General features: G+C 38.3%; 1 protein-coding gene across 1 annotated transcript; it reads left to right on the top strand.

The window, feature by feature from the left end:
• Nucleotides 1-34: 34 nt before the first annotated feature.
• On the top strand, nucleotides 35-6,630 carry C3H3orf38 (chromosome 3 C3orf38 homolog). The gene is made up of 3 exons (XM_008155583.3): nucleotides 35-355; nucleotides 2,879-3,120; nucleotides 4,662-6,630. The coding sequence occupies exons 1-3, from the start codon at nucleotides 229-231 to the stop codon at nucleotides 5,301-5,303; spliced, it is 1,011 nt and encodes a 336-aa protein (XP_008153805.2). The 5' UTR covers nucleotides 35-228; the 3' UTR covers nucleotides 5,304-6,630.
• Nucleotides 6,631-15,699: the final 9,069 nt, after the last annotated feature.

Raw genomic sequence — 15,699 nt, 5'->3', positions numbered from 1 at the left:
AGGGACTCGCTCCGTCCTGGCCAGCCCGGAACGACAAGCTGGAGCCCCGCTTCCTGGTCGACCTCATTGGCGGGGCCATTTCCGCCCACGGGTTTGGAATACCCGAGGCGCTTTGGCGGCGAACACTTGGAAAGGCACTTCCGGTGCCTGTTGCCAAGGCGCCGGCCCCGCGGGCCTAAAGGAGCGGCATTATTGGCGTCGTCCTCTCCCCCCTTCCTGGGGGTCGAGATGTCGGGGCTCAGCTGCCCAGAGAGAGAGGGCTGTCGTCACCTGCTCGGCCTGCTGGATAACGACGAGATCATGGCCCTGTGCGACACCGTCACCAACCGCCTGGTGCAGCCTGAAGACCGCCAAGGTGAGGCTAGACCCCCGTCCCCGAGGGCGGCCGCCCTCCCCTGGCCTCCCCGGCCCGCCGGCAGCGGCAGCGGCAGCCTGGGAGCGGAGGGGGTGCCAGGCCGCGCCCCGACCGCACTGGGACGGAGCCCTCGGGAGCCTGGGCCGCCGCCGCTGCTCGGCGGCCTGGGACCCACCACGCACCTCGGACGCCCCCGCTGCGCCATTCCCCCCGGAGCGGTTGTGGCACCGAAGACGTAAACCCGTGGAATAATATAGGAAAATGCTTGTTTAGAGAACGTGAATAGTCATTTTTTTTAAAAAAAAGGGAACCATTTTGTTTCGATCAGCTGAGCGTCAGCTGTGAGCCGCTCAGGCATTTTCGGGCTTGGAAGAGGCTGCCAGACATTTTGCTCAATCTCCCGGTAAAACAAGTTACTGTCATAAAAGCAGATGGTTTGAATTCATGCCTGTTCTTGGGTCCAGATCTTTTCTGAGATTTTGTGTAGAAACACATTGCTTCAAGGGTTATTAAACAGAAGCCTGACTGGAACGAGTCCGTGTATAAAAATGTGATGAGGAGCTTAAGCGTTTTTTTTCATTTTACATATTACCTGGCCAGTTTTATTCTAAACTTGCTGGATTTTACTTTAAAATGTCAAAATTCCAGCCCCCTAAATTAGTGAATGACTTATTTATAAAAGACTGTTTTTTAACGCTGTATTTTTCTACTTGTTAGATTTATATTTTTATTATTTAAGAAAATCATTCGAACTATGAATATTGAAAGAAGAAATTCCTAAGAGAATGGTTTTAGACTTTATGTAGTTCTTCAGCATTTATATATTTTACATAATCACCTCTAAAGTCATAGTGAGTGAATTTAAAATTGTAATACATCAAAATGCTGGATTTAATAGGTTCCCAGTACAAAAATGTTAAATTATTTGAAGAAATAATAAAGAGGAAAAAATAATCACTAAACATATGAAAAGGCAACCTCTTTGGAAAGCAGTGAAATGAAAACCAAAACACGATCCTCCCCCACGCCCCCCCCCCATATACCAAATTGGCAAAAAACTGTATAAACTTCAAACGTTGGTGATCATGTGAAACAACTTTCAGAATTACCACTTTGGAAAAAAAGTATGACATTATCTTCTGAAATGGAAGATTTGCTTACTCAGGGGCACACGTTTCTAGACCCGAGCTTCTCAAACTTGAATGTGCCTATGAATCTCAGGGATCTGGTTAAAATGCAGATTCTGGTTTCGTCGCTTGGGGTGGGCCCAGAAAGTCCACATTTTTAGCAAACTCCGAAGTGATGCTCATCTTGTCCCTCTGCACTAGGAGACATGTATGAAAGAAAGTAATAGTGTTGGTAATTGGACACACAATAAAACCCTGTAAACAGAAAGATAAATTACTTTGTGACGTAGTCCTATAATTAACTATGGTACAACTAAATAAAGCTACGTATATTCTAATAGATTAATCTCAGAAACAATATTAAGGGAAAAGCTGATTACAGAAGATATCTATTGATTGGTTGAATTTACAGAATGTTCAAAAAATAGCAAATTATATTGTTTAGGGATATGTCACTAAAAAAAGAATCAAGGGGATAATAAACAACATTTAGAATAATAACTACCTGTGAGATAGATGGGTAGAGAGAGGGAATGGCATTAAGGAGGGAGGGGTAAAATTATGGCCTCAAAGGTATTAGTGATTTCCTGTCTCAAGCTGCATGTATGTACATAGGAGTTCATTTTATTGCTATTCTTTATACCTCACACATGTTAAAAATAATCTTTGGTCTGTTATTTAATATAATTTTTTAAATTAAAAAAATACAAGTCTGGGTTCTGCCAATTCTTAGAAGTATAATTATTGATATCTTATGTATCCTCAAGTTTCATTATCTGTAGAGTGAGGAGATTGAACTAAAAGTTTTTGTACATCTAAAATACTGTAATTTTGCCCATTTTTAGGAATTATAACTGAATTTAGGTCCATTACCTTATTAGAAAATTATTTTTCTGGCTTAAATTTTTTCTTAAAACACTAGTTGTTTTTTTTTTTTTATCCTCACTTGAGGATGTTTTTCCATTGATTTTTTTAGAGTGGAAAAGGGAGGGAAAGACATAGAGAAATATCGCCCTGTCGAGGGCCTGGGCCAGGGAGTAGCCTGCAACAGAGGTACGTGCCCTTGACCTGGGACCCTTCCATCTGCAGGCCGCCGCTCTGTCCACTGAGCCAAACTGGCTAGGGCTTTTAAAAAACAGAAATGCTAAAATTTCATTATATTAATGAGAAGTTAAAGGAAGAGGGAATTTTAGGTAGAAAAGTTGAAAGCATAAAGAAATTTTTTTAAAAGTCCCAAACCTGACAACCTACTTCCTGGTTTTTAAAAATGATAACCATCTCATGCAGAAGCAAAAATGTCATGACAAGAGTATAGATATTTGGGAGTTTCTGCTGATCCTGGACAAATTTACAAGTGACTCATGATTTTCTATTAACATTTACCATTTCCTTCTAGATGCCATTCGTGCAATCTTAGTGTACAGTCAAAGTGTAGAAGAACTTCTGAGGCGTAAAAAAGTCCACCGAGATGTCATATTTAAGTACTTGGCCTCTCAGGGGGTTGTTATACCTCCAGCTACTGAAAAACACAATCTTATCCAGCATGCAAAGGATCACTGGAAAAAGCAATTACATCTGAAATTGAAGGAAACACCAGAGCCAGTTAAGACCTCTCAGGACATTAGAGACTTTCAACAGGTAAAATTGATCTTATAGTTATAACCTGAACCATAATTCTATTTCAAACTCTTTAGATAATCCTAGATCTGGCGTAAAATGTTGATAATATTTTGATTTTTAAAATAATTTTATGCCCTACCGGTTTGGCTCAGTGGATAGAGCGTCAGCCTGTGGACTGAAGGGTCCCAGGCTCGATTCCGGTCAAGGGCATGTACCTTGGTTGCGGACACATCCCCAGTGGGGGGTGTGCAGGAGGCAGCTGGTCGATGTTTCTCTCATCGATGTTTCTAACTCTCTATCCCTCTCTCTTCCTCTCTGTAAAAAAATCAATAAAATATATTTTAAAAAAAAATAATAATTTTAGCTTTTCTTCATTTCTACTTTAAAAGAATGCTATTGTAAGCTCTTTCTCATTTTGAAAATGGTCTCTGGTTATTAAATTTCAGAAATTCCATGTAAGAAACTTAAATACTTTTTACATTTGATTTTTAATCTAGAAAAAATTTTGTTGTAATATCCACTAGCTGACATTGGCTGTTCCTATTCCTTTATATCTCTACTGTACATTGTAGATATTGTGTGAATATTTAAATGTTTGATTGAATGAACCTCTAGGTCATTTGCAGATTTTTAAACTGCGTACCACAAACTGAATGAGGTTTTACAGTGAGAGCTATTTACTTTCACATTAGGAAAGGGTCTTATAAGGTCTTTCTTTTTCTTTCTTTCTTTTTTTTTTAAAATATATTTTATTGATTTTTTTACAGAGAGGGATAGAGAGTTAGAAACATCGATGAGAGAGAAAACATCGATCAGCTGCCTCTTGCACACCCCCTACTGGGTATGTACCCGCAACCAAGGTACATGCCCTTGACTGGAATCGAACCCCGGGACCCTTGAGTCCGCAGGCCGACGCTCTATCCACTGAGCCAAACCGGTTTCGGCATAAGGTCTTTCTTAATGTACTGAAAGAACTTTGACTTTTAATTCATAACTAATGTGATTTCAAATTAGGGTCTGCCATATACTAGGTGTGAACTTGTGAAAATAACTTGACCTTTTTGAGCCCTGTTTTCTTTATCTACAAAATGGGCATAAGGATAATATCTATGTCATAAGGCTTGTGAAGATAAAAGGAAATAGCACATACCACAGTGCCCAATATATTCAGTAGCATTGCTCAATAAATACAAGATTTCATAACATGTAAATGAGATACTTTTTTTTTCATAACCTGTGAAACCACTGGCACAATCAAGAGAAAATGCTTATATAAACATTATTATTGATTATTCATGATGATATTTTAAGAGGCTTTGTTAAACCTTAATTTTTTAGCTGAGTTTTTGGATGTTTCAGCTGGGAAATTCTAAAATGGTTTTTCCCCTTTTTGCAGAAAGAATTTACTGTGCATGATAGATTCAGTGAGTTTACATGTAGTTCATTTCCCTTGTGCTATAATTAGTACTATATTAAAACCTAGCTCTGAAACAGGCTAGATAAAAAAATAGGTACAAGTATTAACCTTGGTTTTACTTTGTATTTATCTTAATCCGCAGGAGAAAGAAGATAAAACTGAAAAGGTTGATTTCCGTCGATTAGGAGAAGCATTCTGTCACTGGTTCTTTGAACTTCTTAATTCTCAGAATCCTTTTTTTGGACCACCTCAAGATGAATGGGGGCCACAGCACTTCTGGCATGATGTCAAGCTTAGGTTTTATTACAACACATCTGAACAAAATGTGATAGACTACCATGGAGCAGAGATAGTGAGCCTTCGTCTGCTGTCACTTGTGAAAGAAGAACATCTTTTTCTCAGTCCCAACCTCGATTCCCATGGATTGAAATGTGCTTCTTCTCCCCATGGTCTGGTTATGGTTGGAGTTGCTGGGACTGTCCACCGAGGGAACTCTTGTTTGGGCATTTTTGAACAAATTTTTGGACTCATCCGCTGCCCTTTTGTGGAGAATACTTGGAAAATCAAATTTGTCAACCTGAGGATTATTGGAGAGGCTTCCCTTGCTCCTGGAGCATTAATGAAACCAGCTATTACCTTTGAACCGAGTGATCTAGAGGCCTTTTATAATATAATTGTCTTATGTGGTGCCAATGAAGTACAACGTAATGTAAGGCAGACGGATAGTGGGACTGGAGACCAAGGTTTGTGCAGTGGAAATGAGGCATTGTTGAACAAAAGATAACTGAGTTTAAGTAATCCTCTAAAGCACTGAGCACTGTATGTGTATGGAAACTATTCCAGACACTACATTGATATATTTTAGTTGAAATATCTTTTTTGACTACAGACTAACTTATGTGAATACTTGCCTCTTTCTACCTGAGCTGCAGCAAATGTTCTGAGGGCTTAATGCAGTTCATCAAATAAATCCCACTTTAGATGTTATAAATGTTGTGCCCTAGAAACCAGGTAATATTTTCATTTTACTGAGTATAAATGTTCTGCTAACGTGTGTACATTTCATGTGGAAAAGGAGTGATGATGTTCAAGGCTTCCCTTTTTCAAGTTTCTTATAACAATCTGGATAACTTTACAGTATTTAAAAAATATGCACTTTAAAAAAATTGCATATTTTAGAGATGTCTAATGTAAAATCAAAGTTCTTATTTTAGAAAACATCAATGACATTCATATGCAAAAAGTTTAATAATTTAGCAGGCGTAGAAAAATTTACTTTGCCTTTTTAAAATCTGAGGAACCTATTTCAAAGTTATCTTCTGTAGTCCAAGTTAGATATCTTATAACCTGCAACATTTTCTGAACTATTTTGGGCAATGATAAGTGCTGTTCTCAAATCAGACTTTATTATCTAAGCTCTAACAGTTTTACGGGGCATTTATTGTAACACCATATAAAGGAAACATCCTGTTGAAATTTTTGTAAGGTATGCCCAGTTTCTAACTTTTAATTGAATTACTGTTTTTCCTCTTGCTTGATCTTGGTTGAGGCGACCAAAACATAAAAATAAAATTATAATGTAAGCATATACTCCCTCATCACAAATTACTAGGATTTTTTCACCTGTAACTTGTTTTACTAGGATTGAGTTATGCGGGTTAAGTTGCCAAATTAATTACATAGTTGCTTTAAAATTTAAATTTCTCATCACCCAGCAGCTACTTGCTGATACTGGATTTAGTTTGTAATTTTAATTTTCAAATGCCATTTGGAAAAAAATTCAACTGGGAAATGCTGTGATGTTGTATTGTACATGTTAACTTTTTACCTTTAACTCTGCTCATGATCATCTAGGGTGACTGAAAAGAATTTTGGAAGCAGGAGGAAAAACTCTTTGTTTTTTTAATGCCATGCCTCTTATGAGGAGTACAAATTGATATGTCCTAAAATAAAAACTTAAAAAAGGAGGGAAATCTCTTTTGTCTGTTATTAGAACAGTGTATTATTTAGATTTAAAGCCAATTTTATTTTCCTCTAAGTTGGAAGTATCGTTATAACATGTAATCGATAAATATCCTAAGTAAAGGATAAATTAAAAACTATTCTCATCATTTTCTTTGTGCTGTTGATGTAAAGTACTGCAAAAAGTGTTACTGTAGGTGCTTAAGATAGACAGAAACTGCTTCTATCTTTAATACTGAATTTTTGAATTTGTGTAATGCTCCAGTAAAACTGCAGTCTCTGCATGTTTGTTTTAATCACCCTTAAAAGTTCAAAACCTTCCTGATAGACCAAATCTCTTGAGGATTAGAGCTATATTTCCTGTGAGCATATCCATAGGACCTAGTGTTGAACTGAAGGGGTGAAAGGGTGGCCAAAAGAAGCTTCTGTGTCTAGACTTTTATCTTTGGTGATTTTTATCAGTGGTAGCTTTGTGACCATATTGTCTGTTTGAGTTGTGTATGTGGATACCCAGGAACTCTTAGGCCTCAAACTAACTCAGCTTTGGGGAATATTTTAACTTTCATTTAAATTTTTATGAATTTCAGAAGCCCCAGGTCAATGGAATATACTAAGAGGGCCCTAAAACTACCTAGAAACTGTTATAGGGGAAGTGGATACTTCCCAGTTGGAGGAGGAAGACTGGGAGAAATTGAAATTTGTTCAGTAAGCTTAAAACTTGGTCTGGCCTGTAAGAAGGTTCAGAAGCCCAGTGCAGATTACTAGTAAATGCTCCTTTTACTACCACACATTGCTCTGTTTATGTTAGCGAATGACAGAGACCCCCACCTAGCCTATGTCTCTTGCTTTATTACATTTAGCTGGTATTTGGAAAGTCTGTGGAGGCAAGTGGTAAAGAATAAAACATTCTACACATAATTTATAGTAACTGAGTGATCAAACCATGGGACCTTATGGGTTTTATTTACTGTAGGCTGATTTGCCGAAACTTAATAACAGGGTATACATCAAATACTCTTTTTTTGTGAAAATAAATCCTAAAATAATAGTTATAGCAGGATATTTTTACAAAAAAAAAAAAAACACAAAAACAACGTATTTCATGTGTCTCATTAACAATACCAAATAGAAAAAAAAAAAAAGCCACTGCAAATAGCAAACACAAGTCAGGAAAATGTTCCAGAGTTTTAGAAAAGTAACATTTTTATGCTGAAGGAAGACTAGTTACTTAGTCCCAGTAAGGAATTGTGATAACACCAGAAAAGGATTTAAAGAATAGTGGTTTAATTTTTAAAATGGCTAATCAGAAATACTGTGTTTTAACAAATCGGCTCTTGTGGCTAAGTAGATCATAAAAATGAATGAAAACCATACTTCAACATTTTTCCTATCTATTTTCACACATTTAGATTCCCTTTTCTTCACTGGTTTTTAATTGGGTTATGGATGGTAGTCATCGACCTTTTGAAAAATGAAAGCTATGTTCCCTCTCCCCAGAAAAAATATATTTGCACGTAATATTACAATTGTTGCATATTTCAGAGTTCTTTGATTTCCTTAAAGCACATCTGTGAATCCTGCCATAATAGCTTTATTCCCCCCCCAGACTACTATTCTACTATATTAAACATTAAAATTATTTTTAGAAAATTTGTGCCCTTGAAGTCCCAAAGCTAGAGTACTAAATTTTATAAATGATCTCTAGGAAGTCTGTTAATGATTATTGTTAAACTTGTAAATTTTGTTTTTCAAAAAATGTCAGATTTAAGACAAAACCTGAAATACTGTCAAGTAAAACATAAAAATCAGAATTCATTTAATATAAATTTAATGTACAATGAACATGCTTTGGGGAAAGTGATAAAAATGAAAAGGAAAAATATATTTTAAAATATATTTTCTCGCCGAAACCGGTTTGGCTCAGTGGATAGAGCGTCAGCCTGCGGACTGAAGGGTCCCAGGTTCGATTCCGGTCAAGGGCATGTACCTTGGTTGCCGGCACAACCCCAGTGGGGGGTGTGCAGGAGGCAGCTGATCGATGTTTCTCATCGATGTTTCTAACTCTCTATCCCTCTCTCTTCCTCTCTGAAAAATCAATAAAATATATTTTAAATATATATATATATATATTTTTTTCTCAAGACCTTTATAAAAACTATCCTAAGATGTTTATTTAACAATTATTGTATATTGTTAATTCTGATGAAGGATTTAAAAAAATATGAACATTTCCTATGAAGGGCCTATATATGTGATTTATTTTTCACCACTTTCTCTCCCCTAACCCTATTTATAAGCCTTGTAGATAGTCATTTTGCAGATAGCACAGCTGCAGTGCTGGAAACAGGATTTTCTGGATCTGGGTTCTCTTTACATTTATTTGGCATATACTTATTGAGCATCTACAATTTGTAAGTCACTGAATCAAGTGTAAGATAAAATAACCCATTAGTAGGTTATTTACCTAAATTTATGTTTAATTCAAATCACAATCCCTGGGTTGAGATGTCTTAAGGTGAGAACTATTGTAAACCCTTTGCAAAAGGATTCGGTGTTAAAACCTTTTTTGTGGTCAGAACAACAGAAAACATTTAATTGAAAATTTGAATAGCTATATGGTTCTAGCTAAGTCATACAGGTTTTATCAATACAGAGTATAGACCACTCTGACAAACCACTTTTATTTTAGAATTGTGTCAGAGTGCACTGAATCCTGTTAGGTTTCTTTTTCTAGTTTGAACCTTTCCACTAGTTTTTCAGTAAAAAGTGTTAAAATTGAATGTAATATTTGCTGTGAGTATAATGTACCTCAAAAAATCCAGAAACTCCAGAATTACTTACAGAACTTAGAACCTCCTAACTTCTGTTCCCAGTACTGTCAAATTTAATATACCTTTCTAGTGAGTCATTTAGTGAGGATTCTTTGGTTAGCAGTTTTCATTTTCAGTTTTTAGATAACCTCAGTCTCATGTGAAATTACATTTGAATTGAATTAAGGATTGAAGGAATGCCCTGCTGCACACTGCCAACTGTGTTAATCTGATGTTTTTTGAACAAAAAATTAATATCTACTTAGGAAAGCCATTTTCCTGGAACGATTTAGTTGCACAAGTTTGCATTAATCTTTTTCATCTCCCATCTTTTACTATCCTAATGTATAGTATCAACATTTAATTGCAGGGGTCCTCAAACTTTTTAAACAGGGGGCCAGTTCACTGTCCCTCAGACCGTTGGAGGGCCGGACTATAGTTTAAAAAAAACTATGAACAAATTCCTATGCACACTGCACATGTCTTATTTTGAAGTAAAAAAACAAAACGGCAAAAACACCCGCATGTGCCCCGTGGGCCGTAGTTTGAGGACGCCTGCAAAAATTGTCTCAAACTGTTAGATGTAAGTTACTTTTGTCTCCTACATAGATGGTAAATTCTTACTTATTTCACCATCTTACTTATTTCACAATCTTTTCCCCTGTATCTGGTGATTCTTAATTTATTTCACAATCTTATTTTCCCCTGTGCCTTACAGGATATAGAAGCTAAATTGTGGGTGCTTAATGTACTGGCTACTTTTCTGGGCACATTGTGTTTATTAACTCATTGTATCCTGTGGACAGCTAAAGGAGGTATTATTATACTTCTTTTACCAAAAAACGGCTGAGTAATTTCTTAGCTTTTCGAGCTAACGGTAGAGCCTAGATTTATTAAACTCAGGTATTACAGCCTGAGAGCCTTGTGGTAACTACCACACTGTACTGCCTCTTATATGTAGTAAGGTGTGTTTTTTAAAAATATATTTTTATTGATTTCAGAGAGGAAGAGAGAGGAAGAGAGAGAGAGAAACATAAATGATGAGAGGGAATCATTGATTGGCTGCCTCCTGCACGTTGGACCTAGCCTGCCTGCAACCCAGGCATGGGCCCTCAACTGAGCCAAGTGCTATGTTGTAGTAAGGTTTTGATGAATCCGCTTTTGACTGCTTATCATTTGCTGTCACTTAATTGCCTTTACTTTGTATTGTTTATCTAAATACAGAATAGGAGTGTCAATGCAAATTGTATCATCTTTTAATTATACATTTTAAGTTGCTCCTTTAGTTATTTAAAACCGCTGTGACAATTTTACCTATGGGAAAGAATAAAAGTAATTGGGTAATATAAAAATATGCGTAACAATATATATCAAAAATCTTGAACTCAGTGTCATACCACAATCTCTAGTCCTCTTCCCTACCTATTAATGATACCATTGTGCTTTCAGCCTCAGAATTAGTCTGTTTCACTGGTTCAGTTTCTTGCCATGTCTGGATATAGCATATCCACAGTACTAGTATTGTTTTCTATTTCAGCTGCTGCTATAATTAGATTCTCTTTACATAAACCTAGACTTATTTTATTTTATGCTTTAATATTTCTTACATGTTTGTGACATTAAAATTTCCTTAAGTACAGCTTTTATCATGTCTTTCATGCTTAGAACTTTCAGTGGTGGTTCATTACCTTCAAAATAAAGACCAGATTTCATAATCTGGTTTTCATCACTATCTAGGTTTGATTCCATTCATTTTCACACATTGTTTGATCCAACATCTACTAATGTGTGCAGTCATTATATTTACTTATCCTGTTATATTGGAAAGTAAACAAAATTGTAGTTTTATTTTGTGGTTGTTGCAGTCTGATAATATATTGTAGAAAGAAAAGAATTATGATTAAAATGGAGTTTAACAATTGGAAATGCCAATAAGTAGCTCTTTTTCTATTTAGGAATTCTGTGTACATCATCTATCTAGAATAATCTTTCTCCAGCTTTTTGCATGGCTACTTTATTTTCATTTTGAGGGTTTGGTTAAATGTTTCCTCTTCTCAGACCAAGTGGACCTTCTTGTTAATATTTATCAGAGCACCTTGTTTGTTTGTCTTACCACTTAAATACTGTTAATTTACTGATTTATTAATCACTAGATTTTAAACTGAGAGCAAGGACTGGAACTATTTCACTTTTATTGCTTCCACTGTTTTGCACAGAGACTAGGTATTCAATATTTATTAAAGATACAAATAAGGGAACAAACGCTACTGTTTACTCAGGGCCTTATATACTAGTACTAGAGGCCCGGTTCATGAAATTCGTGCACGGAGGGGGGGGGGATTGTCCCTCAGCCCAGCCTGTACCCTATCCAATCTGGGACCCCTGGAGGGATGTCTGACTGCCCGTTTAGGTGGGATCGGGCCTAAATGGGCAGTCAGACATCCCTCTCACAATCCAGGACTGCTGGCTCCCAACTGCTTGCCTGCCTGCCTTCCTGATTGCCCCAAACCGCTTCTGCCTGCCAGCCTGATCACCCCCTAACCACTCTGCTGCCAGCCTGTTTGCCCCCAACTTCCCTCCTCTGCCTGCCTGGTCACCCCTAACTGCCTTCTCCTGCAGGGTTGATCACCTCCAACTGCCCTCCCTTGCAGGCCTGGTCCCTCTCAACTGCCCTCCCTTGCAGGCCGGGTCCCTCCCAACTGCCCTCTCCTGCTGGCCATCTTGTGGGGGCATGGGGGCAGGATCTTTGACCACATGGGGGCAGCTATATTGTGTGTTGCAGTGATGATCAATCTGCATATTACTCTTTTATTAGATAGGATGGAGGCCTGGTACAGGGTTGGGGGCCTGTACAGGTTTTATCAATACAGAGTATAGACCACTTTCTCTCCCCTGAAGGGCGTCCCGGATCAGGTGGGGGTTCACTTGGGGTGTGGGGCGGCCTGAGCGAAGGGCCTGTGGTGGTTTGCAGGCAGGCCACGCCCCCTGGCAATGCAAGCAGAGGCCCTGGTATCTGGAATTTATTTTCCTTCTATAATTGAAACTTTGTAGCCTGGAGCGGAGCCAAGCCTGGGGCTCCCTCTGAGGCCGGTAGCCATTTGTGTTGGGGTTATAATTGAAACTTTGTTGCCTTAAGCGGGTGGGCCCGGCCAGGGTGGGCGGAAAGTTTTGCTTCCCCTGTTGCCAGGGGCAACCCTGGCTTGCTCTCTCAAGCTCCGTTCTGCCGCCATTTCTGTTTGAATTTGTTTACCTTCTATAATTGAAACTTTGTAGCTTGAGTGGAGGCTTAGGCCTGGCAAGGGCAGGCGGAAAGCTTGGCTTCCTCTGTTACCTAGGAAACCTTGCTCTCTGTGGCTGTAGCCATCTTGGTTGGGTTAATTTGCATACTCGCTCTGATTGGATGGTGGGCGTGGCTTGTGGGTGTGTTGGAGGTATGGTCAATTTGCATATTTGTCTATTATTAGGTAGGATTCCTAGTCCTTTGCCTAGCTGCTAAAGACAATGCCTAGCATATATATTAGATGCAATAAAGCCAGAGTTATCTTCCTGAATACTGATACATGAGCTCTAATATAATGAATATTCTTTAGTGGATAGAATTATTAAAGTTTTATGCTTTTGTAAAAAATGAAGAAACTGAGCCCACCCCCAAAATTACTATGCTGACGTTGACATAATTTTGTTTTGGAGATTTTTCCCTGGGCTTTTGGTTTGTTTGTTTTATTTTTCAACTACAAAGCCTGTGTTTTTTCTCGCTCTTTATTTCCAGCCTGAGTACTGCAACTACCTTATTTTGAAAGTATTTAAACTCTAATCCTCAATGTCTTCACACATAATGAACCAATTAGATAAGATTATTTTAAAGTATGATTTTGAAGTTACATGGTTTTGTGATTATATGTCTTCTTTTGTGTGTGTGTGTGTGATTATATGTTTTCTAAGCAACTCAAGGATATTACTTTTAAAGAAATTTCTGGTTCATTTTTGTTGAGAAAATTTTTTATTTTGCTTTCTCATAAATCATATTCTTTGAAAAACACTTTTCATTTTTTGTTTTTTCTAATAAGTATACATTTTAAATGTATGTGTGTAATGTGTTTACTTCTATTTATAGGAAGGGAAAAAAATCAAAAGGATAAAAATACTACATATCAAACCTAGAATAGAAAAGGGTAAAAATTATAAAACTGTTAAAATATTTTCCTGTTTTCTAATCATTAGAAATCCTGAAGTTGTTTGAAACTACTGTTCTGTAAAACCTTTTTGCTTGGTTGCATATCTTCAAAATGTATGTCCATATTTTAATGAAGAAAAGTACAAAGTGGTTGACAGAAGGTCAAATTATAGACTGACAGTAATCTAGTAAAAATAAAGATGTTACTAGGGAGGCGACCGGGCTCATCAGGGGAAGGCACCAGCCCCATCACCCCGCTGCTGCAGCCACTGCCAGTCACCACAGCCACCAAGGTATTTTCATCAATACAACTCCAGTCCCTTCACCAAGAAAAAATGACAACTTTCTTTAGGATTTTCAAGATGTGTCTTTCATAGGATATGCATTTCTTTCTTTATTTTATTTTTTATCCTCACCTGAGGATATGTTTCCATTGACTTTTAGAGAATGTGGAAGAGAAAGGGAAAGACAGAGAGAAACATCAAAGTGAGAGGAACACTTTGATTGGTTGCCTCTTGCATGAGCCCTGACCTGGGCCCTGGCCTGGGAGGAGCCTGCAACCTAGGTACATGCCCTTGATCAGAATCAACCCAGACTCTGCTGTGGACAGGCTGAGGCTCTATCCACTGAGTCAAACCGGCTAGGGCAGGATATGACATTTCTTAGCCCTCCAGCAGCGGACCTTCATTTTTTTCTCCAGAAGTGTGGTGGAAAAACCCTAGATCACCTTTTTGGATTCTTATTACCCAAGTTACTAAGAATATTACCAGTGGCATACAGGAAGCTTAGCCAATGTGCAGTCCGAAAAGGTGTTTCCTCTATAGTTCACACCAATCAAGGGCTGGGCCCTGCCCAGGCCTAAAGCCTCTGGCCAAAGCTTTAGGCCTGGGCAGGGGCCCTCTAGCTCCCTCTGATTGTAGGCTCCACCCCTGCCCAGGCCAAAAGCCTCTGCCTCTGGCCCAGGCTTTCGGCCTTGGGCAGGGGACCCCCAGCTCCCTGCAATCGCAGGCTCCGCCCCCGGCCAAGACCACAAGGCTAGGGCCCTGGGCAGGGGACCCCCAGCTGGCTCCGACTGCCCAGCTCCGGCCCCGGCCAAGGCCACCAAGGGCAGGCGGAAAGCTTGGCTTCCTCCATTGCCGGGGAAACCCAAGCATCCCTCCTGCTCTTCGTGGCTGTAGCCATCTTGGTTGGGTTTATTTGCATATTCGCTCCTGATTGGCTGGTGGGCGTGGCTTGTGGGTGTAGTGGAGGTATAGTCAATTTGCATATTACTCTTATTAGATAGGATAAGTTTAGAGTACAGAAACAAGATAGCAATAGAACTGGTAAGCATACTCAGGGGCTTTAATGCTGGAACTAGTGGAACAATCACAAAATCATTAGGACAAATTTGATGGACTACTAGGAATTAAGAGAAACTGCAGAATGAGCCATAATCTTAATTCTAAAAGCAACCTTAAGCAGCAACAAGAGTTTAAGACTAAAAAAAAAGTTGGTTTTAAATAATGTATCAGCGTTTTCTCTTAAATGTTCTTTCTATTTGATAAACATTTATTGAGCACTGATCATGTACCCGGTATTTTAATAGATATTTGGTACATTATTTTCTAGTTTCTTAAGCATTTCTCACTTTGTTTAACTTAAATAAAGTAATGATTACTTTTTAATAAAGAGTTTATTTTATTAGAAAGTGCTTCTCTGTGATCTCTCATTGATGCCCTTGTTACTATTTTAACTACTGTCATCTTTTGGTGTTTAATCTAAATTGTAGGTAAAATTCTAACCTTTGGATTAGAGCAATGCTGCCAAAAGAATGGTGATCTTTGATAAATAGTTTGGCCCTTTCTGAGGGAAAAAATGCACTGAAACTTTTTTTCACATAAAACATACATTTTGCCAATTCTATGCACATAATTCACATTTTGCAACTTTTAAATGTAGGATGATTTTTATTTATTTATTTTTTTAAATATATTTTATTGATTTTTTACAGAGAGGAAGAGAGAGGGATAGAGAGTTAGAAACATCGATGAGAGAGAAACATTGATCAGCTGCCTCCTGCACACCCCCTACTGGGGATGTGCCCGCAACCAAGGTACATGCCCTTGACCGGAATCGAACCTGGGACCCTTGAGTCTGCAGGCCGACGCTCTATCCACTGAGCCAAACCGGTTTCGGCTAGGATGATTTTTATAAAAACTCATTAACAGTATTCTGTTCTTCATAATCATTAG

Source organism: Eptesicus fuscus, chromosome 3, assembly GCF_027574615.1.
Source record: "Eptesicus fuscus isolate TK198812 chromosome 3, DD_ASM_mEF_20220401, whole genome shotgun sequence".
In the NCBI taxonomy this organism is placed as follows: domain Eukaryota; kingdom Metazoa; phylum Chordata; class Mammalia; order Chiroptera; family Vespertilionidae; genus Eptesicus; species Eptesicus fuscus.
This window is presented reverse-complemented; position numbering and strand designations above follow the sequence as displayed.

What these genes read in the sequence shown, in the direction of transcription:
- C3H3orf38 (XM_008155583.3), top strand. Translation starts at nt 229, where the DNA reads ATGTCGGGGCTCAGCTGCCCAGAGAGAGAGGGCTGTCGTCACCTGCTC. An exon ending in GCAGCCTGAAGACCGCCAAG is followed by an intron (nt 356 to 2,878) that starts GTGAGGCTAGAC and finishes ATTTCCTTCTAG; the next exon opens with ATGCCATTCGTGCAATCTTA. An exon ending in ACATTAGAGACTTTCAACAG is followed by an intron (nt 3,121 to 4,661) that starts GTAAAATTGATC and finishes CTTAATCCGCAG; the next exon opens with GAGAAAGAAGATAAAACTGA.